Source organism: Balearica regulorum, chromosome 8 (genome assembly GCF_011004875.1).
Source record: "Balearica regulorum gibbericeps isolate bBalReg1 chromosome 8, bBalReg1.pri, whole genome shotgun sequence".
Classification (NCBI taxonomy): Eukaryota; Metazoa; Chordata; class Aves; order Gruiformes; family Gruidae; genus Balearica; species Balearica regulorum.
This window is the reverse complement of record NC_046191.1, coordinates 16196050-16221978: the sequence shown is the minus strand read 5'-3', so window position 1 is coordinate 16221978 and position 25929 is coordinate 16196050. Positions and strand designations below refer to the sequence as shown.

Here is a 25929-nt window from a genome sequence, read left to right as displayed (position 1 = left end):
AGTGAGATATAACCCTGTAAATATATTTAGGAACGTATTAAATACAGATACGCTTTTGAAATCTGAACCCAAGAGTGTTTTGCAAATTGTCTTTATAGCAAGTCCATGCAAACTTCAGGTCCTAAGCCTGAGACTGGAGGTATTGAAAGTTAACAGCCACATTTGTTGTAGTGTGAAAATGTAGGTGAAATAACATCTTCCTTCAAATATTTTCTTCTCTTTTCTTTTTTTTTTTTTTTTTCCTCCTAATTGTCTCCATTTTTCCTTCGGCAGCTATAAAACATTGTAACCAACCACAAATAACTGTAATGACGGAAGAGGGAGACTGTAAACAGACCATTTTTGCTCTTAATTTATTTTGCTTATTCATATTTTAGACATGTTTATTTGTTTATAAGATTGCTGTACAGGAATAAAAGCACTAGAAATGCTCCCAAGCTATTGGTTACAAATTATTTAAAGCTCATTGCTTCTCTAACTATTAATCAGGTAAAAATGAAGCCTTCCTGTCCACAGATCTACTCGTCTCCCTGGCTGTATCCAATTCCGTCAGCTCTTTAAGAGATTCGCCCCAAACTGAGCAGAAACGCTGTGACCAATCTCGACAGCGCCTGCAACACGGGGCGATTTTGAAGCATTTGGGGGCACTTTTCTCTTGCTAACTGCCCAGCCCCTAGCTCTGCAGTTCCTCCCGGCCCGCGTCCAGCGTCGCTCACAAGGTGCCCCGGGGATGCCCGTGCGCGGTCGCTCCCAGCGATGTGCTTTGGTGCAGCCTCGTGCGGCAGCGTCTGGGTCGAGAGCCGAGCAGAGCCTGCTGCTCCGGCACCCGGAGAGAAACGGCCGCAATTTTCCTGCAAACCGCCTGCTTTTATAGCTAACGAGGTGAAGGTGCCACACATCTGGCAACTCACAGGGCCAGTTTTCAGAGCGAAATATTTAAGGGAGACGTTTCCTACGCTTTCTGTGTAACGAGGGGCGGTGCTGTTTGGGAGGAATCGTGCCTTAGATCCTTGTGGAAGCATCAGTGCAACTGCTGTAGTGGGTTATCAAACGCCTGAAGGCGCTGTAGATGTGTTCGTTCTGCGTGCAGATGAACCCACCGCTTCTCCAGGCTTGCTCAGCAGCGCGGTTTAAGTCTCCGATGCAGGTCCACTGATCTTTGTATTCCCTTGAAACAGCCCATTTGGAATGATCGTTAATGGAATAAAAGGTGGAATTAAACGGCGTCCCTATTAGGTTTATGTTGTAGACGTGGTAGTCGAGAGAGCAATTTGAGGGAAGTTTTTGGCCGGAATGCTGCCACGATTCAGCCAACAAATCGGTCTTCAGTTCCTGCGCCATCCAGGCCACGTAGATATCTGGGGAATAACACAGGGTGTGGGAAATTAGTCTGTAATGTTCCTTCGTTTAAGAAGGGACTGAAAGCATCACCTAAACTGGGCTTGGTTCGCTCCAATGCATAAAGTAAGCCTGAGGGGGTTCCCCCCACCCCCCTCCTTAGTTTGACTTTTCTTTCAGAAGTTCATTTCCACTTTTGCTCCTTCTCCTGGAAAACCTGTTACAAACAATGAGCAGGAAAAAAAAAAAGAAAGGAAAAAAAAAATCAAGCCTTCTTCATAATAAAAAAAAAAAGCAGATAAGTCAAATCCCATTTTTGTTCTTTGTTGTTGCTGTTGAATAAGAGGAAATTAATTTTCTGAACATCCCGTTGTTAAACACCTTAAGGCATTTGAAGGACCAGAGCTTTTTGCTTTGTGGGGCTGAGAAAATATGATGGGATGGCATTCCTTGTCCTCTGTTACATTTATTTCTGAAGTTGAACTTCTTTTTTCCCCTCAGAGAAAATACTAATTGTCAAAGAATATATTAATTGCTTATTTCTTGCCTGAGAATGTGTGATAGGTAGAGCAACAGGCTCTCTTACCATCTATGAACAAGTGTGACTTTGCAAAGTGGAGAAAGGCTTCCCCCTGCGCTGACTGGAGCTTGGAGAGGTGGCGCAAGGGGACCAAGGGCAGCCTGGACCCTGCACAGAGCTTCTGCAGGTTGGGGAGATCAGCTTGGAAGATGGTAGGGATGGAGCAGCTGTAGATTCCCGGATTATAACTCAGCATCTGTTGGTCTGAGAAAAACCCAGAGAAACGGACACACGCAGCATTAGAATGGGTTAAAGCGAAGCAATCAAGAGAGTAAAGTTTTGCCTTGGAAAGGAAACCTAAATCCTTCTTAATCCTCACAGCCTATCTCCTGGAGGAATTCAGTGTCAAAGTATCTTATCTTAGCAACCAAAACCATGTTTAATTGCTTTGTATTCTGACTGGCCCTGCAGCACGTAAACTGGCTGGGAGACTACGCTCAGGTTTATCTGCTTACACCTCGTTATTCTTAGCACAACTGTTAACCGGTGGTCTCGGTCCACCGCCACTTCCACCCATGCTCATCTCCAAGCCTCTAAGCAGTCACGCAGGGCTCAGATGGCACGTGTAAGTCCAAGCCTGTCCGTATTTACAGGAGTAGTTTCCAGGCAGTTGCAGTTGCCAAGCCAAATGCAAACAGAAGAGCTGCCTGAGGGTCTGCTTTGGTTTTAGGGAGAACAGAGCTTGACTTTCAGCGTCTGGATTGAATTTGCAGAAGAAATTTACTTTTCTGTACAGCGCGCAGCTTAACTGTAGAAGTCCTTGCCACGGATATCGTAGCGAGCCAGGGAACAAATGGGCTCATTAGATGAGTTCATGGAAGACCAGTTCATCAGGAACTTTCCAGTCTTTCCGGCTCAGGAAATCCCTGAACCACAGATTACCAGAAGCTGGGAGGATGGAGCAGGAAAAGCATTAGTGTATGCCTCTCATTTTCTCGTCCTCTTTCCCTAAATACATGCATTGATGCCCTGCCACAAACAGGACCCTGGTTAGATAGCTCTGCGCTGTGCCCAGCCTGGCCATTTGCACAGCGTATGTGTTTCATTAATATCATTTGAGGTTTGCAATTGAGAAAAGAGTGAAAAGCAGCGTGAAAAGCATGAAGGAGCGTGCCAGTATGACTTCTTGTAATGCCTTTTGATCATTGTCAGATTGTTCTGAATCTTACTGTATAGATTTGGGGGGGGGGTGTTAATTATTTTTAGTATTGGTATTTTATGTGGCAAAAATTCTGGGATATTCTGGGAAATTCTGGGGAAATTCTGGGTGATATTTATTCCATAATTCCTATTTCTAAGGAGTCAAGGCTATTACTCCAGCTCAAGCAGTGGTTGCCTGACATTTTTAGAACTACAGAGGATTGCAGCTGGATGAGCTATTACTGTTAAAAATGATTAATCACCCTCATTTATATTTCCAAAGCATTTTGTATGCATGGACTGAGTTTACCCTCGATACGCACTCATGACTATTCTTATCCCAATAGTCCCCATGGAGATGGACACAGAGTAGAAAAGTGAATTTCCCACATTCACGCAGTAAATCATTGGGTAAACATAACTGAAGCCAACAACGCTGTTTCCAGGCCCCATTTGGTTTCCCAATCTGACAGTAAGGCACAAGATCAAGCAATTTTTGAGGCGAAGCCTCAAGGAAAGCAGTCAGAGGGGTGCGGTGGGGCAAAGGCTTTCTTAGGGAGAAGCTTTTCATACCTATTTCTGTAAACTGGTCATATTTGAAGGTTATACAGATGGCCGTCTGTCCGTAGGACTCCCCAGTAGCTGGATACCCATAACCATCCTCAGGGATGGGAGGGAATAGGGGCACGCTGTGAATCACCCAGAAGCCTTGTGATTTGTTCAAGAGCAGAAATCCTGTCCAAAAAAAAAAAAAAAAAGTTATTACAAATGAATTAAGGAGGAAAAAAGCCCTGAGACGATAGAGCTGTGTCCTGCTTTGGATTTGCTGCTGCAGACATCACACTTCAATGTCTTAATGTCTACAGTAAACTGGCTCTAGAGTAGATTAATGGATTATAGGAGACGCTAATATTGCATTAAAATTGCATTAATTCTCTCCTGCATGGCCTGACTCCATGCTTCTTTTGAAAAAAAATATCTTTTCAAAACCTTTCTCTGCTCAAACTTTGTCTTCAAAAAGTCTGATGACTTAGTGGCTGCGACCCTCTCTCCACTGCTCATTTTCCTTCCCTTCATATACTCACTGAGTAAGGGGGAACAGACTCCATCAACACCACGCCTTCTTCCCCAGACCAAATTCTGCTTCCCGGGGGCGCAGCGGAGATGGGCTGTGCCTCCCCCCGCAGCAGGGAGCTCCGGGGCTCCAGGCCGTCCCCATTGCTGCGGCCTGCAAATACAGCCCTGAAAATGCCGGCATCTGCGCCAGGCTGGGCAAACCCCACCTGCTTCCTCAGGGGAACGTTTATACCTCCGCTGACGTTTACGTTTAGTTAAAGTCTTGCTTTACTTTCACCACAGCCTTTAGCACTTCCACGATCTTGGCAGCAGTTTCTTGTCCCAGAGAGAGTTTGGAGGGGTTTATGTTTAGGGTGCCTCTCCCTTCACATCTGGTACTGCCGGTGCCATCGGGCTCAGGACGCCGGGGTCTGAACACGCCGAAAGGAGCTATGTGAGTTACAACTCTTAAAAACAAAGGGGCCGGGAGCCCTAAGAGTTCTTCAACGCAGCACAGGTATAGCAAGACCAAAACAGAAGCTGCAGCACATATAGCTATACAACAAACCACGCATCATGCAAATCATTCTCCAGTTTTGCTTCAGGCAGGAATTTTAGATATGCAGATAGACGGACAGACAGGTAGATGCTATCCACAACTTTAGAAAGGAGGAAATAGTAGCTCTCCCTGTACCTTTGGTGTGTCCTCTTTTCCACCCGCCAGCGTCTGCTTCAGGGACCTCGTCGTTGTATATTGCGTATGCAATGCTGTTCCTCTGCAGGAAAACACACATTTCTGAAACATGACATTGAGTAAAAGGAAGGCATTTAAGTGAATGTCTTCTGCTGGGAAGAGACAAAAGAATTCAGAACTTCTCCGTGTGAACGTCACGAGCCTAATCCTTATCCCAACTCAGCTGACGCTGTCTCTGCAGAAGTTACAGTAAAATAAACCTGAAGACTCAGCATTAGGGTCCCGGTTAATACAAAGTGGAAGTTCTCTCAATCAATCATTGCAGTTAGCCCTTCCTCAAGAGGTCGAATATGCTCACTGAGACCATTTGCATGGGCTTCTTGGGCACTCGCTTGCAAAAAAGTTCCCCCCTCCTTTTTTTGTGCCTCTCTCTGATTTAGCAACCAGATGCAGTGAAAACATTTGCTGAGGAAAAATAGACAAGTGTTCTAATGAAGGACAAGCAATTAATGTTTTTTTGCAAAATACTTGCATATGGCCAGACCTTATTCCCCCTGAACAGAGAACTTTAAAGGAGTTGGGACATGCGTGACTTACTTTGTAAACAATTACAGTGAGGCCTGGAATAGGACAGTTGACCAGATTGCCAATATTTGACTGACTTCTGGGAAGCTCTTCTACCTATAAATTAATGACTCCCTACCACTAACCCACAGCAGAAATGCAAGGTCACGCCCAGACTCCCAAGAATACCATGTACGATGGTAAAAAAACAACTGTAGGCAGATCTTGTGGTATTTTATAATCGCTTCACGCAAATGTAAATGAGGTGTCTGACTGTGGAGGGGAAAAAAAGGCCTAACAAGCAGCATATCATCACTGAAGCGGTCACGGTGACTTCAGGGAGGAGAGCAAAACCCAGATTTGATTTGAGACAGAGCGTGAAACACATGCACATGGGAGGGCTCAGGACAAGCGTCTGTAGTAGTCACCACTGGCCCTGGTCCGAGTTCACAGCCAGTTCACAGCTTCAGATGTTGCTCAACATGAATGGCAGAGAAGCAGCCAAAGGGACTATGTACCAACGCTCATTTTTTTGATGGGCAATACTGTAAGAGTGCGAAAGGCTCAACTAGAAATTAGAAGTTTGAGGATAATTTCTGATTGTGGCCAAACCCACAAATGGTCTGCCCAGCTGTCAAGACGCTGCCTTTGACACGTTTTAGTAGATCTAGTCAGTCAGGTCCGTCATACCTCTACATGCTTATTTTGGCTGGTTTCGTTTCATTTGCATGTAATATCAAGTAAGCGTAGTAACAAAATGATAATTAAATGTCACTTGCCTCAGATTCGTACATCTCGTACAGCTGCTCCAGCGTTTGTCCCAGAGCACCCTGCGTCATGTTGATGAGGTATTTACCGAGCTGCCACTGCGGAGCCAGGGCATCCATGTACATGTATTCCAGCCCCAGCACGGGAATCTCTCCTTTGGCGTGTTTCGGCAACTTGTAAAGAGCAAACCTGCAACAGTGGAGAGCAGTTGGGTTTTTGCACCCATCCTGTCTGAATGTGTAAATCGGTATCTCCTTCCCACCTGAGGATTAGAGACAAGGGTGACTCCGGGGATGCCCACGCTGGAGGGGACCAGTGCGGACATCTCTCAGCCTCGAGGAGGTGACCCAGCGCAGGGACCAGCAGCAGTTTGGCAGCACAGTACCAGCTGCAGGCAAATTTCTTCTGCTTCTTCGTGAGCAAGGGAGGCCGATTCAGCACCAAACTTGTTGCTGTGGCCAGACTGCTGTTGGTACCCCGAGAGAATTTGAAGTAGCCCTGGTTTGGTGTCCTGTTTAATCACCAAATCCCTATTGCTCCTGGTTCTGGTAGAGAACCCCAGGTCCCAAACTCAGTCTGACATTCTCATGGTCAACCTAGACATCTCTTACCAATACATTTTTGTATTATGTAAGTTTATATGAAATAGATAAAAATATGTATTAAAATTATAAAAATGCATAATGTTATGTTTATACATATTAAAACCACAAAATAAGTATAAAGCCACATGATAACGTTCCAATCGTACCTTTCCTAACAGACTCGCACTCTGCTGAACTGTCACAGACCAGATGTTTGCAAACCATTAGCCAGAAACACAAATCTTTTCAAAATCGTAGACTGCTGAATATTGTGAGTAAATGGCTCAATTCATATTAATGTCCCTGATGAAGTAAACAGGTTTTCCCAGTGCACAAGTCCATGGGATTAATTGCACTACAATTAATCGAGCCACTTTCTTTGAGTGCTGTACTTGAGTAATTTGTTATTTATGTCAATAGTAAGAACCGAGTGGCATTATTTTCAGTCCTATACTATTTAACAAAAATGCAGCCTGACTGTGCTTAACCCTTCAAGTATATCACTTCAGGAGTACGCCTTGCCCCGTTGATTTACAGTCTCAAGTCGGTCAGAAACGGCATCTCTGAAAGCAGGTCAGAAGTGGCAGGAAAGCATTTTGCTAGAGGAATATTTAATCCGTGGGAAACGTACGTGTACAGACAGAAGAGAAACACACACCACTGGTGATCCTGGTAATCCACCTGCATTGTCACGGGGTGAGCGAGGTTCCTTAAACATCTCAGGAAAATTTGTTGCTGATGACAGATCACAGAGAGGAGAAGGAAGTGATTTATATAGCAAGGCTGGGGAGAGCTGTCCACGCACGAGGAGGCACATCTTTACTTGATCGCACCTTTACTTGAAGGTTTGGGAAGGAGAGGAGTAACAGTAGTTGCAGTAGTACGAGCTGATTCAGGAATTAGTATACGAAGCCTTTGCAAACTGCTTTGAAATGTATTGGAAGATTTATGCTCTCGGCACGTTCACAGCCGTGCACCTGACAAACACGTGTTAGCAGGTACGCTTACGGAAATGCTCGTAGTTAAGCGATCAGTACATTGCTTGCCAGTTCCGTGTGGATGTGTGTTTTGGCCCTTTCAGAAAGCCAGCTGAGTGTATTAGCAATTAAAGTTGTATAAAAGTCTTCACTGCTCCTTGTGCACGGGAAGTTTCTCAAGAGCTTAGGCATTTGTGGGAGCGGAGTGAAAGTTATTTTCCTGAGAACCAAGGAAAAGCAAATCCGCTTATACCCGATTAGCATTGTCACATTGCTTGTGACTGAAGGCAAACTGACTACAATCACTCACATCTTTACTTCTTAATCACATCTTTACTTCACCCCCTCGCCCCCAAAAAACCCCCATAAACCCCAACCCAAACAGTGTGCATCCATGGCTTTCAGTCCTTGACCCAACACTTCTCAGAAAGCCGAGTTTTGGCTTTCATTTGCATTGAAACCTTCCCAGAGAATGCAGTGATTTGGGGTGAATAAAGGAAAGCCTTTCTGCCCTCCTTCAAGGGCCGGTCCTACGGCCATTTGCTCCGGCAGCCCCTGTGCGAGGTGCAGCGAGGACGGCGGGACGAGCTCCCGACGGGATGAAAGCACGGGGCAGGCTTTTGCCAGCCCAGGCCCTGCGTGGGGGTAGGACCTGTGGGCACGGCTGGGCAGCACAGATGGCATCACGTCAGATGAGGCAAGCGATTCCTCCGGTTTAGCGGCAAATGAAAGGGTGCGTGACTACTAATAACGAGTAGTTATGGAATATTGCAGGATGAAACCACTGAACAGTAGGAACTCACATAAAGCTCTTGCTGTCTGAACATAAAACCTGCAGTGCTGTGTTTGTTTGAAAGGGCATCGACATCTTTTGGTTAAGAGGAAGCTTTTCTCAGCAGTTTCAGTTCTGTTTTCCCATCAGCCTCACAGCAGCCAAATCCAGAATCAGGCAAAAGTTGACTATTTCTTGTCAATAAACTAGGATGAGCCCTGCAGATAGGCAAGTTTCTCATTCATTTGATCGTGGCACATTGGAAAGGAAATCCCCCATGTCCTCCTCGCTAAACGTGGCAGAAGAGAACATGTTTTTACCTGTGCAGACACACCCCCCCCATCTGGAGTGGGTCCCAGGTGCTGGTGGTCACACGCGTGAATTACTCCGTCACAGTTTTCACAGAATTTCTCAGAGAATTTGGATACAAAAATTGCGTTCATTTAAGAAATAAATGGTAAATTTTTTTTTGTTTTTTTTTGTTTGTTTGTTTGGGTTTTGGTCTGGTTGGTGGGGTTTTTTTAGCTTTAGCACACACAGACTCATTCTGCAAGGAATAATTGTGGTTTGTGGAGAAATTTCTTGTACCTCTAAGTTGTTGGGTAGCTGCATCAACAAAGAGTCTGATTCCTGAAAAAAATCACATTGTCCAGAAGAGCCTTGGCAAGGGTGACAAGTCACAGGGATGGACCGGACCCTCAGATGTTTGATGCTATGCCAATACAGAGCAAAGCCGGCTTTACGCCCCTGCTCGAGTAGCCCGCCTGCGGCATGCAAGCTCCTGCTCCTGCAGCGGGCTCTGTGTGCACGGGAAGGGACGTGCAAGAACAGCACCTACTTCTTTGTCACTTGTATCCAAACTAATCATCGCTCCATAAGACAGACACTTTTCTTTTTAAATCGGTCGGTATTTATCTCTGAGAGGCTTCCACGCTCTTTTTCAAGAGCCCTCGCTTCACTTTTTAAACCTGGGCTGGATATTATTATGTCATTGTACTTTGCGTCTTTCATCTTCAAAGCGCATTAATCCAATTTATCACTTAATACCCAAACCCAGGCTCACCGCTGGCAGCGGGACGGTGCCAGCTGTAACGCGCCGGCAGCTCCGGCAGCGGGGAGCGACCCGTGCCCCGCAGCCCCCGGGCGCAGACGGCGCTTTCCCACGCTGCCATCCCCACCCCGCGCTCTCCCGCATCCCTGTGGGGGCGGCACCAAGAGGACGAGTCCCACCGCGCTGCCGATCGGGTACGAACGACGAGGTTGAGGGCGAGATAGGGAGGTTCTGCCCGCTCGGCTCAGCCGGCCGAGCCCCGAGCCGGAGCCCTGGCCCGGGCACCCCGGCGCTGCTGCCGGTGAGCACAGCCTTGGCACCCAAACACAGGTTACGCTCCCTTTGATGGTGAGACACGAACGCTCTGTAAAACCATGATTATTTCACAGTTAGTCATAATGCAGTAGGGCGCTTGGTTCAGTGAAATGAAATCACATTTCAATAACCTATCCTAGGTTTTCCAAACGCAAAATTCAGCTACTACTCACAGGCAAACAGGATTAAACCAGTGATTGCTAAGCATTACTTCTCAGCGATCCACCTACTTCTCGCGGTTTAATCTCAAGCGTTATTTACTCACCCAGCATTTCTCCCCTGCGTGGTATTTACTTACCAATCGACTGCCTCCCCATCTTCGTTCCTGCAGGAAATCTCAGCTGCCCACAGCGGCGCGGAGGAGAGGAGCAATAACAAAGCAGGCTGACACCATGCAGATCCCGCAGGCATTTTGGTTTCTCAGCTGCACAGGGCGAGCACTGAGTAGGCTCTAAAAGGAGAAGTTGTGTTGCGTTAGCTGTCAGCTGCTGCTGTACGCGGCAGTAAGCACACCCCGGGCGCCGGCCCGGGACGGCAGAGCCAGCCGGGGAAGTTGGGCTCCGGCAGCAGGGCCGAGGCTCCGGCAGCTGCTGGAAACCGCTCACAATTCCTTCGGGCAACAAAATGGCAAAATGACTGGCGTAAAGTTATGTTTTTGAGAAAACATATCTTTGTATTTTAGGAGGTGGTATTTTGAATATTCAAAATATTCAAGGTATTCTGCTTAAAAAAAAAAAAAAAAAGCTGCAGATACCGAAACCCTTTTTGTTTTCTTTTTAGTGCTGTGTGACTGAAGTATGAATTTTTTTTACAACTATCTGAATAAAACTCTGTGTTCAGACAAGCCAAACAAAATCATTTCCATCTCACTACTTCTCCATCCAGCCCTTGTAGTGAGCACAGCCTTCGCAGCGTTCCTGGTGAGCGCCGAGCCCTGCCCGGCTCTGGCAGAGGGGGCTTCATCTGCCTGCGGGGACTGAGCCCACAGGGACCGACGGCCAGAGAAACCGCTCTGATCTCTGAGCCACAGTAATTTATTGTTTTAAATTATCTTTTAAATGCATTAGCATTTCTTTTAGGAACAAACACATCTGAATTGAGCAATTTTAAATCTGATAATGTTTTCAGCAGCTCACACATAAAAGCTGCCATTTACATTTTGCTGTGGAAAATATTCTTTCTCCCTCCCTGTTATGCTCACACTTAAAGGTGTGGACTTACATGAAAAGATGTTGACACCAAATATGGGATATTTCAGCCTAGTGCAATAAGCTCTGGATATTTTAGCGTAACAGAAATCCTCACTGTATTTTGTCTCCTTTCTACGATAGCCGCCCCAGCGCTGCCATAGATGTGTCAATGGGGTGTGTTCAACAGAAGCAGGATAAAACTGAATGGGGCTTAGCCCAAACAAAACCAACGATCCCAGAGAGCCAGGATTTTGCAGGTGTGGAGCAAGGCCTGAATTTTGCTACTCAGACACGCTTCTGATCCCTTTTTGTGGGAGATCAGAACTGGAACACAGTTGTGAGGAAATGCTTTCAACCAGCCCAGCTCGGTCCGGCTTTTCTTCTTGCTCTGGGGAGTCGCAACGTGGACAGAAGGGGTAACAAACCGCACAACACGCCAAGAACGCGACGGCTGTTTCCATCTTCTGTTTGGGACTTCTGCCTGCTTGCAAAGCAACCTTCCGGCCCCTCACGGAAGAATCGCTTTGATGCTCAGCTCTTCCAACTTGGCCTCGGAGCCCCTGCGTGCGTGACAGGGCGCAGCCCTGGGGACATGGGAGCGCCCGCTGGGCCTTGCCAGCGTCTGCCCGAGGAGGGAGGGCTCATCGGCGCATCGCTCGGCGCATCGCTCAGCGCATGGCGCACACGGAGCCTGACAGCGGTTGCGAGAGCTGGGAGCCGGAGGGGGTGGAAGTCTGTCCTTGGTGCCGGGAAAAATCAGGCGGTGTACCTGGAGAGGCGCAGCCCAGCCTGGCAGAGCCAGCCGCGGGGCAGCGACTGCGGAGGGCACAGGTGTGAATACTGCCCGTCCTCTGCACGGCTGTACCTGTGGTGACTGAATGCGCTGCGACGCTCTGCGTTCAAAAAGAGACAGTGGGGGGATGACTCGGTGAAGGTCTAAATAGTCAGGATTAATCCAAAGATAACGAACGGGAGAGACTAGTTCACTGGTACTCATGTTACATGATCTGCGCACCCATGAAATTTTAAAATTCCATCACAGCTGCTACTAATGTAATAATAGCTTCCTAAAGCGTTTTTTCTTCCTATCAGGACTTTGCAATTTATAATGGAAATATTTTCAATATCACAGGTAACCACAGAAATAAAGGCCGTAGACATTGTTCTGTGTTTCATGGACTGAGCACAACTCATGCTTCCACCGAGTTCCTTTACAACTGTCACATATTTTCTCTGCAGATTAAGGATATAGAAGTCCTCAACTGTGAATATGGCAAGAACACAATTAAGTTCCTTCGCCTTCACAGAGAAGGGAAGAAGCACTTCGTTAAAGAAGTAGAAGTGTGCACGCATCTCCGGCTGACTTCTGCTCATGAGTACCTGGATGGAAACAACTCTCTTGTGATACCTACAGACACCATAAAGAATACTGTCCTTGTCCTGGCCAAAAAAAATGGGGTACTTTTAAATTTTTAACTAGCCTTGCTGTTTCTTATGACTTCATTTGGAAGTGTTTGTTATACTAACTTTTTATTTTCAAAATGCATCAGAAGACTCTCTCCCTCCATTGGCATGTCAGATTGGCAGTGAAGTCACCTTCAGTGATTTGGAAGAGAATTTTTGCTCCTCCAGTGCTTATCCTGGGGACTCCTCCTTAGTTTTCCAAAGCCTTTTTTTCTCACAGAGCTAGCAGTATTTTTTGTAGATTTGTCATATAAGATCCATCTTTTTTTTTTTTTTAATTTAACAGCACATTATACTGCATTATTCCTATACAGCACTTTTAAACAGAAGGTCTCAAAGTATGTGAGACCTCTTAATTCTGTTAACTGTGCTCTTCCCTCCCTCAGTTGCATCTATCGTAATGCCAATCTGTAGCCCAAATTCTCTGTCTTGGTAATGAAATCCAATCTTTAGCCTGTAAAGCTTAATCAGAATATCACAGTGATTATTTCAGCATTATGTCCTCAAAGCATAAGGCTTCTGTGGTCTCAGTCCAAGGACTGCAGCTCGCTATACCACAGAATGGGAGATTTTTGACGTGACTCCACAACTGCTATTTGCAGCGTATGCTGCAAGCTGATCAATGTCTAGGCACAGTGCAAAAAACCAGAAATGAGAAAAATATGTATTTTTTTAACAACGTTGATCCTTCCCAAATATTTACAACAACCAGAACAATCTACTTTTGTACACAAGGCAATTGCTTCTTTCTAATAATACTGTTTGTGTCTTAGATCCCCACTTTAGAACAATTTGCTATAGATATCTGCAAACACTTCATGACAACATTTTGCCAAGTGGCGTACGTCAAAACCTACGTTCAGGAAGTACCATGGCAACGTCTACACGAGGTAACTGAAATACCAGTACATTCAGTTTGTTTATGCTGGAACCATTTGTCACTCTCTTAGTTCCTGTTTTCAAGTGAAGATAGCATTTACTGCACTTTTACTTACAAGTCTGCTCTATGTTGCAGAATGGTGTTCCCCACATCCACTCGTTCATATGCGTTCCTGATGGCATCCGCTTTTGTGAAGCTGAGCAGTGCCGAAACGGTGAGAAAAAGAGTTTGCAACTTCCCCTACTTCTCTGTAAATATTTCGGCCGATGAGAGATGAAGATGGCTTTAGAGATAGCTCGAGGTGTTACAGGGCTTACACCACAGCCAAACCGCTCCAGAGGCCTAAACCAAAGAATACTTACATAGTCTAATTTTGCAGTCCTTGATCTCTGAGACGTGGCTGAAGAACTAGCATAGCTCACATCTGTACATGTATCCTAAACGTATAATGGTTACAACAGCACATCCAGCAGGACTGCTATATGTTGTCACAGGGTTTAATAGCCTTCTGAGAAAAGCCTGCTTACTTTTTTACATTATACTATATTCTGCAGCCTCACTATTATCATCGCCCTATAGAGAATGTATCCTGAAACCACACTGCTGTAGGCCAATTGCCTTGTTTGCAGTTATTTTCAAAACCCTGTCAACGTGCCTTGGTTTTATTTCTAAGAAAGATGCAATTTCATTGCTCCAAGCCAGGCTGGCTTGAACGTCGCGAGCACTCAGGTCTACGTGCAAACAGTTTTTCACATGAAAATACTTCAGAGCGTGCTTACTATTTGTGCACACCACACGTAAAGAAAGCACCGTTTGGCTTCACTAAGAGTTTTATGATACTTAAAAGACATGGGCTTTCAAGCTCAACTGTCTGTCCATAAATTGGCATTCCAAAGGGAATGTAAAAATTATCTCTTCTTGCTGTGACTCACAGCAAGAGTGTAAGTTCAATCCCACTGTGTTGGCGTTTCACTTAACCCATCTCTCAGCCTACTGGGAACTGAGCTGAGACCACTACATCGTTCCACTCCGTGGGTCGAGAGGTTTTAGGCATTGGGTTGGTATCTATCTATTACTGCCCTAATGTAGCTTAGAACTATTCCCATCCTACCCTCTCTCTCCCCCTGTTTTCCTAACGTGCCTGGGTTAGGGCCAGCAGCAAGACCAGCTTCACTTGCAGACAGGACACAGGCTCTGAAAGGCGCATTCCAGCGTTGCCCCCCTGCTCCTGCTGAAAGAAAAGAGAGAGCCCGTACAGGTCTCCAGTGCCTCTTGGCCTCATCTTTTTTAATGTTCCTAGTAATGTTGACTACTGCTGTATTTTGGGCAGCCTCAATAGTATTGACTTTCGTTTCTGGAAAATGATAAGAAAGAAACCTTAATATATATATATAAAAAAAAAAAAAAGAAAAGAGTTTATGCTTTCTTGAAAAGCTGCTGCTCTTAATGTACAGACTGAATTAAATTTTTCATCACCTTGAAAATTCAGCATGAAATTCTGCAATTTTGGGTTCTACACAAAGAAAAAGCCTTTAAGGCTTACTGAACCAACTGCCTTTCCTTCTTAGTCTTCCCTTCATGTAGCCCTTTAGCTGTTTCTTTAGGATTCCCTGCCTAGGTGAACAATAACCAAAGAGAAGATTTTCAAATCTCTTTTATTTTTCTTATAAGAGAACCTTCTCTATCTTTAGCATCCTCCTATGCACCTATCAGCCAGACACAGAAATTTATTTCTCAGTTAATCCTATCTTTTAACACTTAAAAGAATCATCATTAAAAGAAACCAGGTGAGGCTTAATAGAATTATAGGCTTATTTTTTGCCATTATATCTGCTGATAAAAGGCTCAGAGTTTTTTGGAACCTGAAATCATCATAAGTAACTTAACAGAGTCAACGTTTGACAACTGAAAAGGCAGCACAAGCACAAAACATACTGACTGCACAGCACGAGCTGTTCACCTCGAAAACTTCGCCTAGGCGTTGTGTTCTTCAGTGCGACTTTCAGGTCGATTGCTACACAGCCAGCCAGCCTTTCAGTAAATCATTCCTTGCAGGAGCTCCTTCAAACCAGGCTATATATTTGAATATGAGATAAATGTGTCTCCAGGTTCACTGATAGTATCTGCACTACATTAATACCTGTGTATTACAATCTTGTACCCAAGCAACGAATTCATCAAGATCTGAACAAACCCCAGAATATCCTGTCCAAGGACAGACTCTTCTTTAACTTTTTTTAAAGCTTTAGTAAGTGACAGGGGGATGTAGCCAAAATTATAGATACACCTCCTTGGACTCATTCAAAACCAATAATGAATGTAAACAAGAGAAGAAATAGATAAAATGCAGTTTTGATAATTTCCAGTGACAGAGCAGTTTAGAAACATAAACCACTAAACAATCATGCCTTTTAGAAATATCCATCACAGTGGAATTATTTCCAGTATAAATTCCTGCAAAAACACGGTTTAAAGACAAAGTCCGTCAATCTTCCCGGTCCAAGGCAGCATTCCTATGCACCAGGCGTGTTCCAGGATTAATTTTGAACTAGCTAGTGTGAGCACCAAAAGCGGCACAGAAACAGCAGCTTGGGCTTCAGCCACTGACTGTCTGTGCAGGCTCGGAATAAACCTGCGTGCCATAAAGTTTCTGTTTTTTCTGAATCTGCTGTTTTGGCAGCTCTGGTCAGTGAAATTTTTAGTTTTCAGTTTGGTGTGCTCTGAAGGACTGACCGCTTGAAATTGTTTAGCTGCCATCCAAAAGGTTTATCAGAAGAAAAAGTTCAGGGCACAACTGTTTGTCTTTAGAAGATGCTAATCCACCCATGCAGCAGCGATCTACAGCAGCACATTTTATAAATAGTGGCTAAGAGCAAAACCACTGTCAGTTTGAACCTGTGGGTGGCATCTGTACCCGTGCCAGTTCCTGCCAATTAGCTGAACTGCGGGGATTTGCATTGGCTCCTCGCCCTCTCCTTCTTGCAGATGCAAAACTCACAACAGGATGGGTATGTAAAGCGAATTTCTGACTGAGTACAGTCTCTGTTGTTAGAAAAGGCTCACCACACCTCTCCTGTACACCGCAGCACTAGCAGCCTATTTCATTTCCCTTTAGAGCAATTAGTAGTCCCTGAACTGGCACAGCAGTGAGAGCCAACCCAATGCATGTCCCAGCCCCAAGGGGATGAGATAAAGGCTGTCCACAGCTCTCCTTGACTGCAGGTCACTTGATGGGATTCTCTGTTTTCTAGATTGAGCTCTGATGTCAGTAGTTTCTGTCTTGCTTCTTACCTTTCTGCCAACATGAGTGTGCAGAACATAATTTTTAAAAGTCGCTAGGCATGCAAGAGAAGGAGATGAGCGAGTCCTGGAGAGACCGCTTCAAGGCTCGGGAGCTGTCGCTGCAAGTACGCACCCACAGGTTTCCGTCTCTGCCTGAAAAGGAGCTCATCATATTGTCTCGTATTTTTGGATCACAGGTCCTCTGGTTGTTTTTGCTGGAATTAAAGATCTGAAACTTATGAAGACAACCCAGTCTGGATTTGAAGGCTTCTATAAGGATGAATACACCACACTTCCTGAAAGGAAGGACAGGATTTTATGCGGAGAGCTCTTCTGCAAATGGTCATATGGCGAATGCAAGGATTTTGACTTTGACTGCATATGGTATACATCAAATCAAGTCATATTTATTACCTAATCTATGATCCCAAAGCCCCTCTGGACAACAGAGCGGGTGTAAGGGCCAGGGCTGCAGCTGCTGTGCACCAGCCGCTCCCACAGACCCCCGTGGCCGTGCACACCCTTGTGCTGAGCAAGCACCTGGGGGGGAGGCAGAGGCACGCCTTGGGGCACGCCGCTCGCTGACGCGCGGGTCCGTGTTCAGTACAGAACGCTGTGGGAGAACAAACTGCTTGGTTAAATACTTTTAGCAAAACATCTATTTGTGAATTATAGAGCTGGGGGGGGCAGGGGGTAGAATTTGGAGGTGATGGGACAAAGAAATTGTTCCGTAAAATCCCATGTGCTGCGTATTTGTCAAAAAGACAGAGAAAATAAATAAAAAAAAAAATTCCACAGTAAAACGTTATGGATCTAGACAGAGACAGCTGATTCAAGTTTTTATAAGAACCTGTATTACCTCTAGGAACAAAATCCGTGAATGTATCCTTGAAGCCTTTTCTGGGCCACCTGACTGTGGGGAATATTCACCTTCTTACCAGAAAACTGTCAACAGTATCCAGATGCTCGTCCTTTCCAAAGTGTCACAGGTATCTTCTTTCCTCCTGCTGATGTTTTACTTAAACAATAGGGAATGTTAATCAGACCACTGAGAAGACCAAAGTGAGCCTACTATTTCCTCTGGCAGTTCTAAGTAAGGCTGGAAACAGTTTGGCTACATGGTCTGAAAAAAATACGAACACACTCAGAAGTTCATATGCTGCTTCCCAGCTGCGAACACAATGGGGGGGAATATCACTCAGTGCTTGGCAGGACATGAGTAAAAGTGAAAGGGGTGCTACAAGATTGTCTACACGTTCAATAGATTGCGTTTGACCAACTGTACATATAGGGGAGGTGGGGGATTGCGTTGCTTTTCTTTACAGTGAGTGAAGAGACTGCCAGGCTGCTGGCTGAAAAGGTGCCACAATTCATTGTCTCACCCCTTTTCATGGTTTCAGGTACAGGTCATAGAAGTCGTCTTGAACAACACTTTTTACAATGTCGTAGACATGAAGAATCTAGGCTTGACGAACGACAAAGAAGTAAGTAAATGCTCCAAACACAACTTGCCTGGACTCTTTAGAAAAACTCAGCCTTAAAGCATAGCAGCAGTTCTGCACAGCACAGAGTTGAAGGGAGCAAACTTTCTCCCCCAGCCCCAGTGAAAGCTCCACCTTCCCTCTCAGAGAGATTTACGCTGATTACAGAAGAAGGAGAATTGCGTTCTTGTGGAGGTGATAAAAAGCTAAAGGAGCCCAGTGGAATGCTTTGGAGGTCAAAGGGGTCTGTAACCAAGACTACCTCTGAAAAATCATTCCTATTTTCTCCACTGAGTTTGAGTTTAGTTGTAATGCCAACCTGTGCAGTTTTAACCAAGCGGAATGTCTCATGGCTTCCTTTCACGTAGCCAGGCAGCGTGAAAAGCTAGCCCGCTACGGCTCTTCTTTCCGCTCCGTTGGCAGCACCACGGAGGCCAGGGAGCATCCTTGGTGGAGCAGGGTTACAAGCAGGTTAGCTACACCACAGACTGACCCTCGGGGACCGGAGACCAGCGCTCTAAGGGAGCGGTGAAGGGACGTTTCTGTAGCCATCAGGAGCCAAAGCAGATTGCTCCAACAGTGGCCAAGGTATAAGCCTGGGATCAGGCAGAGGGTGGGAGATGTAGGGAATGAGATATATTTGCTCTTCCCTCCACAGCTGCTCTAGGTGACAGCCAGGTCCAGCTGAAAGTCTGTTCTGTTATCCTCACGTGAGAGAGAAACGGGGTTTCTCCTTTTTGCATCAATGGTCTATAGTCTGTTTATCCTCTACGCTCCCTCCCTAAGACTTGTGACTGCTGCCACCCTACCCTACCCTTGCCCTCTTTCAGGTGGACATTATAGATCCACTTTCCCTTGAGGTAACAGCCACTTCTACCACTGATGTTCATAAGAGAAGGAAAGGGCCTGGGTGTGATTTTATGGGGAGGTGAATAGCTGCAGCCTCTGCTGTGATGGTACTGGCTCATCCCTGTCTCAGAAATGACCTCTGTGTTTGTGCTCATCCCCCTCAGGTTCTGGTTCCAGTGGAAACTCCCTACGGCTCCTGCGCTTGCACGCTTGGCAGGAAGAAGTTCTTAGAAGCACAAGGCCATGTTCTAAAAGACGAGAGGCAAAGTCAGTTTGGACTGGCAACTGCCCAGGGAAACTAAACCTCTTGGCTACACTCACACCTTCCTGATAACAGTATGGCTTTCCTATCAACGTATACTCCTTATTGGCCTCTTCCATTGCTGACTACGTTTCCCTCTATGAACTCCTGAGGTTGGGACTTCTGAAGGACCCTCAGGAATTCAGAAATCAAAGTCTGCCCCTGAATCTCAGTGTGATTTGCAGATTGAAATCCCCTACACTCTTTTGAAAATCCCAGCTGGAAACATTATAGTCAATTAATTTTTAAACCAGCTATTCCCAGGCCTCTTAATGAAACAATTAATTCGATAATGCCTGTAACATGTTTTTCACATGTAAAATCAGCAACTCTGTATATTCTATTTATTAATGTTCCTTCAGTAAACTGAATATACAGGCACGAGACCAGATGTTTCACTGACGTCACCTGTCATGACCCCTCGATGCCACACTGATCTACAGAGCTGAGGTTCTGACCCAGTCACTGAATAGGGAATCAGTCAGACACTGATTTCTTTGTGAAGGAAATGGAAAAAAAAAAAAAAAAAAAGTATCTCTCATATCTCCTTTGTGGTGTGAATAGTTGCAGCTGTTGACTAATATCTCTGCATGTATTCTGACTGCATGGCTGCTGCTGCTACTCATTGGGCTATACAGTTACTATATAATTACTTTTATATTAATCACTGAGGTGTTTGAGGTTTTGGGCTATCTCTGTAAGTTTAATTAAATAGTTTTCTTTAGTCTAATAATCTCATCATGACTTCTGAGCAGGCAGGAGTCAACTTAAGTAACACTATTACTTTTGGGAGCGGTAAGAAGACAGCTAGGCAGACAATGCGTATCTGACTTTAGTTACCCCAGGTGATCGCTTTGGACATAGAGATGGAACTATACACCCAACAACTCTCCTCTCGCAAACCGCGGCTACCACACTTGCAACAGAAGTCCTGCTCAACTTCTGACAGCTTCTAACTGCTGCTCTCATTTTCTCCGAGCGTCATTTTCACAGACTCCATGTGACAGAGTGCAAATCCAGTGGGAAGCGCCCAAAGTTACTCCTGAAAACTACAATTCAGTTGCCTTTGTGCCTTCTCAGATTGGCAGACCTGCAGGGCACAATCATTAAACTCATAGACACCAAAACCGAGGAGCATGTCTGGCACCAGGTGCTGTTTTGAGGTGCTTTGCAAGATAGGAACTTGCCTCGGTGAGCGGGACGTAACAGCTGCGAAGGGAAGACGCTGCGCACAGGCCCGAGAGATCTCCTGGAAAACAACAGGACAAATGACACCACAGGGTGAAGCCGTCCCAGATAGGCTGTTCTCTGCTCACTAGCCAGCTCTGAAAGTTTCATTTACAACATTTTAGCTTTTGCCGGGGTCATTCCTTCTTACCTTGTTAGATTGTGTTGTATTGTACTTGTGGGCTTATGTCTTGCTATTTCTGCTATTTTTAGGTGCTTGTAATTTATTAATGTATCTTTTAAGGGCAAATAAAGAGCAACATCAAAAACCAAACTAGTATTTGAATATTTACCAAATAAGAAATGAAACCATTTACTACTTATATGTAAATGCAAACATTGTAAGTAAAAGAATTACGTTTTAGTTCAGCCGATTTTACCTCACTCTTGTTCCAAATGACAGTTGACTACCAATAGATGGAAAAAATAGATGAAAAAGGATCTTACTGAACACTTCAGCATTTACCTGTTTCTAAACAAGGCAGATCTTCACAACCCACTTCTTTCTACCTTGTGAGAAATTTATTGCATTAGGTGGAAGGTTTCCTTTGTGACTATTTGTGCTTCATTTGTGGGCTTGTAAGGTAGTAGAGGACTAACCTTCATGGCAGAATGAGGACACAAAGCAGCAAGCAGCTGTTTATTTAGACTTTCCCATGGCAACAAGCACACATGTACACTCATGCAATGTGGTTTCTATAAACCTCCACAGACATGCAGACATTCAGCAAGTCTTTAAAGGCATCTCGGCACAGCTCCATGCAGCACTGCAAACCTGAGTCACTTACGTGGGCAGATTGCTTCTAAAGAAAGTACTTAGGCAATCGGAAGTAGCCCACCCAAATGTTCCATATAGCAATTAGATTCAGATAACAATGGCATAAATCATTCTTGACAATGGGACCCAGCCAGACTTACTTGGGCCTGAAACCTGACCAAATTCCCATTGGCTTCATTAGATTCAGTCTCCACAATGGACTGGCATTATTTTAATTGAGAGAGAGAATTTTATTCAGTTCCTGTCCTGAGGAGCTATTCAAGTTGCTTACTGTGTTTTATGCAGAGGCAGCTGTGATGCTTTGCTGATGAAATCACACTTGACGAAAATGAGCAGCAGCTAGCAGATCATAAAATTGCCATTTAAAATGCATCTTCTTGCTGAAAACATGAACGTTGCTGGTCCTGGGCTATACCCAGGAGTTTGTAGGGCCTGGAGCCTCCTACCAAGAAACAGGGTATTTCAAGTGCATAAACATCTTACTATCATTTTAGCATCTGATTCTTTCACATCCTGTTTCTGTTAAATTCTGATAGCTGCCCTGGACAGTCCAACCACAATCCTCAGCTGCTGATCATGGTCCATGCGCAACCAACGTCACGTAGATAAAATGCACTAGTTAAACTCATTAGTCAACATCTAAAACAGAGACGAAATGTCGCCATCAGGGTCAGTACAAATGATCTGTCTTCACGGGCTGTATTATCCTACATGTATTCAAGGCTACCTGCTTTCCAACACACATTTAAACCTGTCAGTTTTTAATAACTACTACAGCTTTTTTTTTTTTCTTCTTTAAAGTTGTCTTTTTAAATCTTGTTTTTATCAGGAGTACAGAATCCTGATTCTAAGTTGAACTGTGCTGACTTAAAGTGACGAAAAAACCCCTTTCTGGCTAGAAATCTCAATATAAATACTTTTGAAGTTAGAATACCACTATATTTGTGTACATAAAACAGCCAGTCATCTTCTTCCTGGAAACTGCACAGCTGTATCTAGAAAGGAAACCTATTAAATGTCTCCAATGATAGGATCAAAAATGTCAACTCACATCTCAGCTATAATTAGGATATAAAATGCTTTCTGATTCTGAGATTGACCCTTACCATTCATAGCAGGCTGAGAAGGAAAAGACACACATGTACCTGAGTGCATGCACACACACCTAGTCCCATAACTATAGATATATATATTAAAAATATATATGTATAAATGGCACTTACTAGATCAGCTGGTGTATGACTGATCTATGGCAATCAAATAAGAAACAATACAAGCTGGGGTTTAGTTGTTACATAGTTTTATTACGGACTTACAAACTCCCAGCTGCATTGAGTTGAAGCCTGCCATGTTCCCTTCAAGATCCATCCCAAATGACACACCAGGACAGCAGCTCACCTCTGCCAGGCTCACAAAAACACCGGCTGTGGAGAGAAGCAGGAAAGGGGCACAGACCCTGTTGCTGCCTGCCAGGGAGAGTTGGAGAAGTACTTCACAGACCTGGGGACAGAAGCCAGTGTAATCATTCAGTCCCGTTAGCTGACCATAGCAGGTCAGGTATTGCTGCAACGAAATGCTTGCTGTGGGGACAGGCATTGGTAGCCCAGGCCCTGATGGATGCACAGGGGAGCCAGCCTGGAATGGGAACAGAAGGTAGCAGAGGCAAGAGAGACTAGAAGACAAGCAGGAAGGGGGGTGGAGGGAGGAGGGGGGAGAAATACAGTGATAGTAAAAACTATCAGACAAACATCAGACAAATCAAAGAAGGGAGACAACAGAAAATAAAAAAAAAAATTAGCGAGGACAAGTATCTCTCGTATCTGACTACTTCAGAGCTGAAAACAAAAACCCCAAACAATATCAGAGGGACTCAAAACTAGAAAAATAAGGGGGTAGAGAAGCCTTTGGTACAGAGGGAAATGTAACAGCAGAATCCAGAGCGCCTGAGTACTGAGGGGGGCTCTGCCACCTCTCGGGAGTGGCACAAGGCATGCATTCCCACATCCACAGCTGACTGGAAAAGCTCAAGTTTTAATGGCCTTGTACTCCTGCAATGTTTCCAAATCTTCTAGATTACACACATTTCCAGGTAGAGAAGCCCAGGCAAACTAGCAGGTGGTATTTATATGGAAGGGAGGAGGGAGTAGAAGAGGAGTATGCTTGCAAAACAGGGTTGCTACGCCCAAGCACACAGCCATTTCCACACTTCTCCCTACGGTTTGGCCACCAGCTGGGAGACAAACACAGCTACAAGTTCCTTATTCCTTACTTCCTTCCTCCTGCCGCGATGTACCCTTACAAGACAAAGCAATGTTACTCTTGAATCAGAGATCAGTGCAAACGATGAGCCTTCCCTCTCTCTTTTGATGTGATTTAACTGCTACAGTGTCAGGGGCATCCTCAACATAGCAAGTACTGCAGAGTGTTCGTAGAGGGGCAGCTGGATTATAGCAATCATCTGAAAAGGGGAAGAGAACATCTTGAGATGAATGCAAGCCTGCCAATGCCAAGACATTTGTTGTTGCCTTATCAGCAGATCAGCTGATGATACAGCAGTGATAACTGCTGACTGTTCCTTTAACAAAGATGCTCATGAGTGCAGCATATAAATACAACAGTGGTGTCCAGTACTCACCGGCAGCCTTCGTAGCAATGAAAGTTTCACATGGAGGCCAAGGGCCACTTACAGTCTTCACGGTGCTCCCCTTGGGCTCTCCAGGTGTTTGAGGTTACAGTTGCATTCCCCAAATTTACAGTGTTTACCAGCTAATGTTATTCCAGGAGTAAGTTGAATACACATCTGGGATCCAAAGGAACATCACTAAATCAAACAATTCTCTAATTATAGGGGCTAAGCAAAAAAGAATTTAATGACCTTGTTACATTATTATATTAAAAAGAACACAGCCTTTCCCAACAGGAATGAAAGCTGTTTATTAAATCAGTCTGCCCATTATTCCAACGGAGACTGCCAGTGGGCTAAAGAGAGCCACCACCCTCTGCACCTTCCTCAGGGGGAAGCTGCTGTCAAAACCGAGCAGTGCAGAGGTGAAGGTGCACGGAGACCTTCGGTGTGATGGAACGGGACATGGATGGGCTCTCCTGGCTGACATCCCCAAGCACCAAATCCTCTCGTTCTGTTAGACGAAGTAGAAGCCAACCCATTGCCTGTGTAAATTGTCCCGAGGTGAAGGTGACAGGGTAGAGCACACATTTCTTTATACCACTTCATTCATCCTGCCGCCTCCTGAGCCAGTGACAGTTACACTGTTCACATGCACACCTACAGTCAATTAATTTCCCGTGACTTCTAGCCCAAAACCCATTCCTGGAAGGGAAGGAACTGCTGCTCTGACTTGTAAGTAAAGAACCAGAACAAAGTGAGATGATGTTTTTCTGGTCCTGCTCAGACTCAGCCTTCAAATTTTAGACAATATTGCCATTAAAAAAAAAAAAAAAAAAAAGAGAAATAAATTTGTAGCTTCCCCCAGACTCACAGAAAGTAAGATCCCCTACTTTTCAAATAACTGTGATTGTAACTTAAGTGTGACAGTGGAAAGAGGAGTATTGAAGAAAACAGACTAATTAAATGCTGATTTTTAAAAAGAGGAAGAGGTAAAAGACTTCGTAGAATTTGAACATGTTAAAAAAAGCATGAAAAAGAGAAAAGAGTTTATTTAGCAAGTAATCACTGACAGCGAGGGCCTAATGTGACATTTTGCCTGAGCCATTTCTAACCAGGAGTGACGTGTGGGTGGCTACTCCCTTCGCTACAGCTGCTGAGTCTTGTCCTATAATTCTAAGAGCAAAAAAATTTCTACAAATTGATTCAGTGCAGCACGTTAGAGCAAACTGTTTTAAAAGGAACAATAACACACAGGGCTGGGAGATACCAGCAAGCAGACAGAACAATTTTCTCTGGGTTGAGAAAGTGACCTTGGTGGACAGGCACAGCCACAGCCTCCAGACTTTGTCGAGCTGCCTTATACGTGCTTTATGTGTAGTACTTGGCACTGCATTTGGATGCAAAGAGAACATGCCACGCACTGTGTATCTACAGCTTGAGAGGAGAACGAGCATCAGAGCTGATGAACAATACCAATATATATTTCACAACCATCATACCAAAAAAGACATAGTGTAATGTTTTCAAATCATTTTTAAGAGTGCTATTGTGGTATTATGAAAAGGGTAAGAGGAGAGACAGGGAAGAGGCGGACCTTGGCTGCAGCACATCTCTCTGTTCTTGTGCTGATCAGCAGCAGGGAAGGGGAGCTGACTGCTGCTTTGCTCCTTAAAGCTGCCTTTAGGAGGCGGCGGCCACTCTCTAAACTGCTGGTTCAGTGTGAAAGTGAGGAGACCTGCAACAGAGACCATCATCACCCTCACACGCAGTACCAGCCGAGCAGTCGGACGTCTGGCAACCTAACCACCACCCAAAGCACAGGGAGGGCTTTTAAAGAAGAGGGACTCTCCTAGCTGCAGGATCATGAAGGGGATGTTATAAACTGGATTCCTGCATAGCTCTATGACTCTCAGAACTGCAGTAGTGACATGGTATCCAGTAATGCCCATCAGTCGCTTCCTCATCTCAACAGCAGCTGTGTTTTCTGCAAGAGGAATGGTAGCTAAAAATAA

At 44.9% G+C, this 25929-nt stretch overlaps 2 protein-coding genes across 2 annotated transcripts; one reads left to right on the top strand and one right to left on the bottom strand.

The window, feature by feature from the left end:
- Window positions 1-339: 339 nt before the first annotated feature.
- On the bottom strand, window positions 340-10344 carry DNASE2B (deoxyribonuclease 2 beta). Its single transcript, XM_075759802.1, has 6 exons — window positions 10138-10344; window positions 6152-6329; window positions 4809-4890; window positions 3632-3793; window positions 1925-2122; window positions 340-1358 (listed from the first exon to the last, which is right to left on the bottom strand). Exons 1-6 carry the CDS (start codon window positions 10248-10250, stop codon window positions 1003-1005), a joined length of 1089 nt encoding a protein of 362 aa, XP_075615917.1. The 5' UTR covers window positions 10251-10344; the 3' UTR covers window positions 340-1002.
- A 1360-nt stretch (window positions 10345-11704) lies between these two features.
- Window positions 11705-20755, top strand: LOC104641727 (uricase). The gene is made up of 8 exons (XM_010310470.2): window positions 11705-11860; window positions 12122-12487; window positions 13267-13383; window positions 13509-13587; window positions 16853-17039; window positions 17521-17644; window positions 18056-18139; window positions 19150-20755. The coding sequence occupies exons 1-8, from the start codon at window positions 11705-11707 to the stop codon at window positions 19285-19287; spliced, it is 1251 nt and encodes a 416-aa protein (XP_010308772.2). The 3' UTR covers window positions 19288-20755.
- The last annotated feature ends 5174 nt before the right edge of the window (window positions 20756-25929 follow it).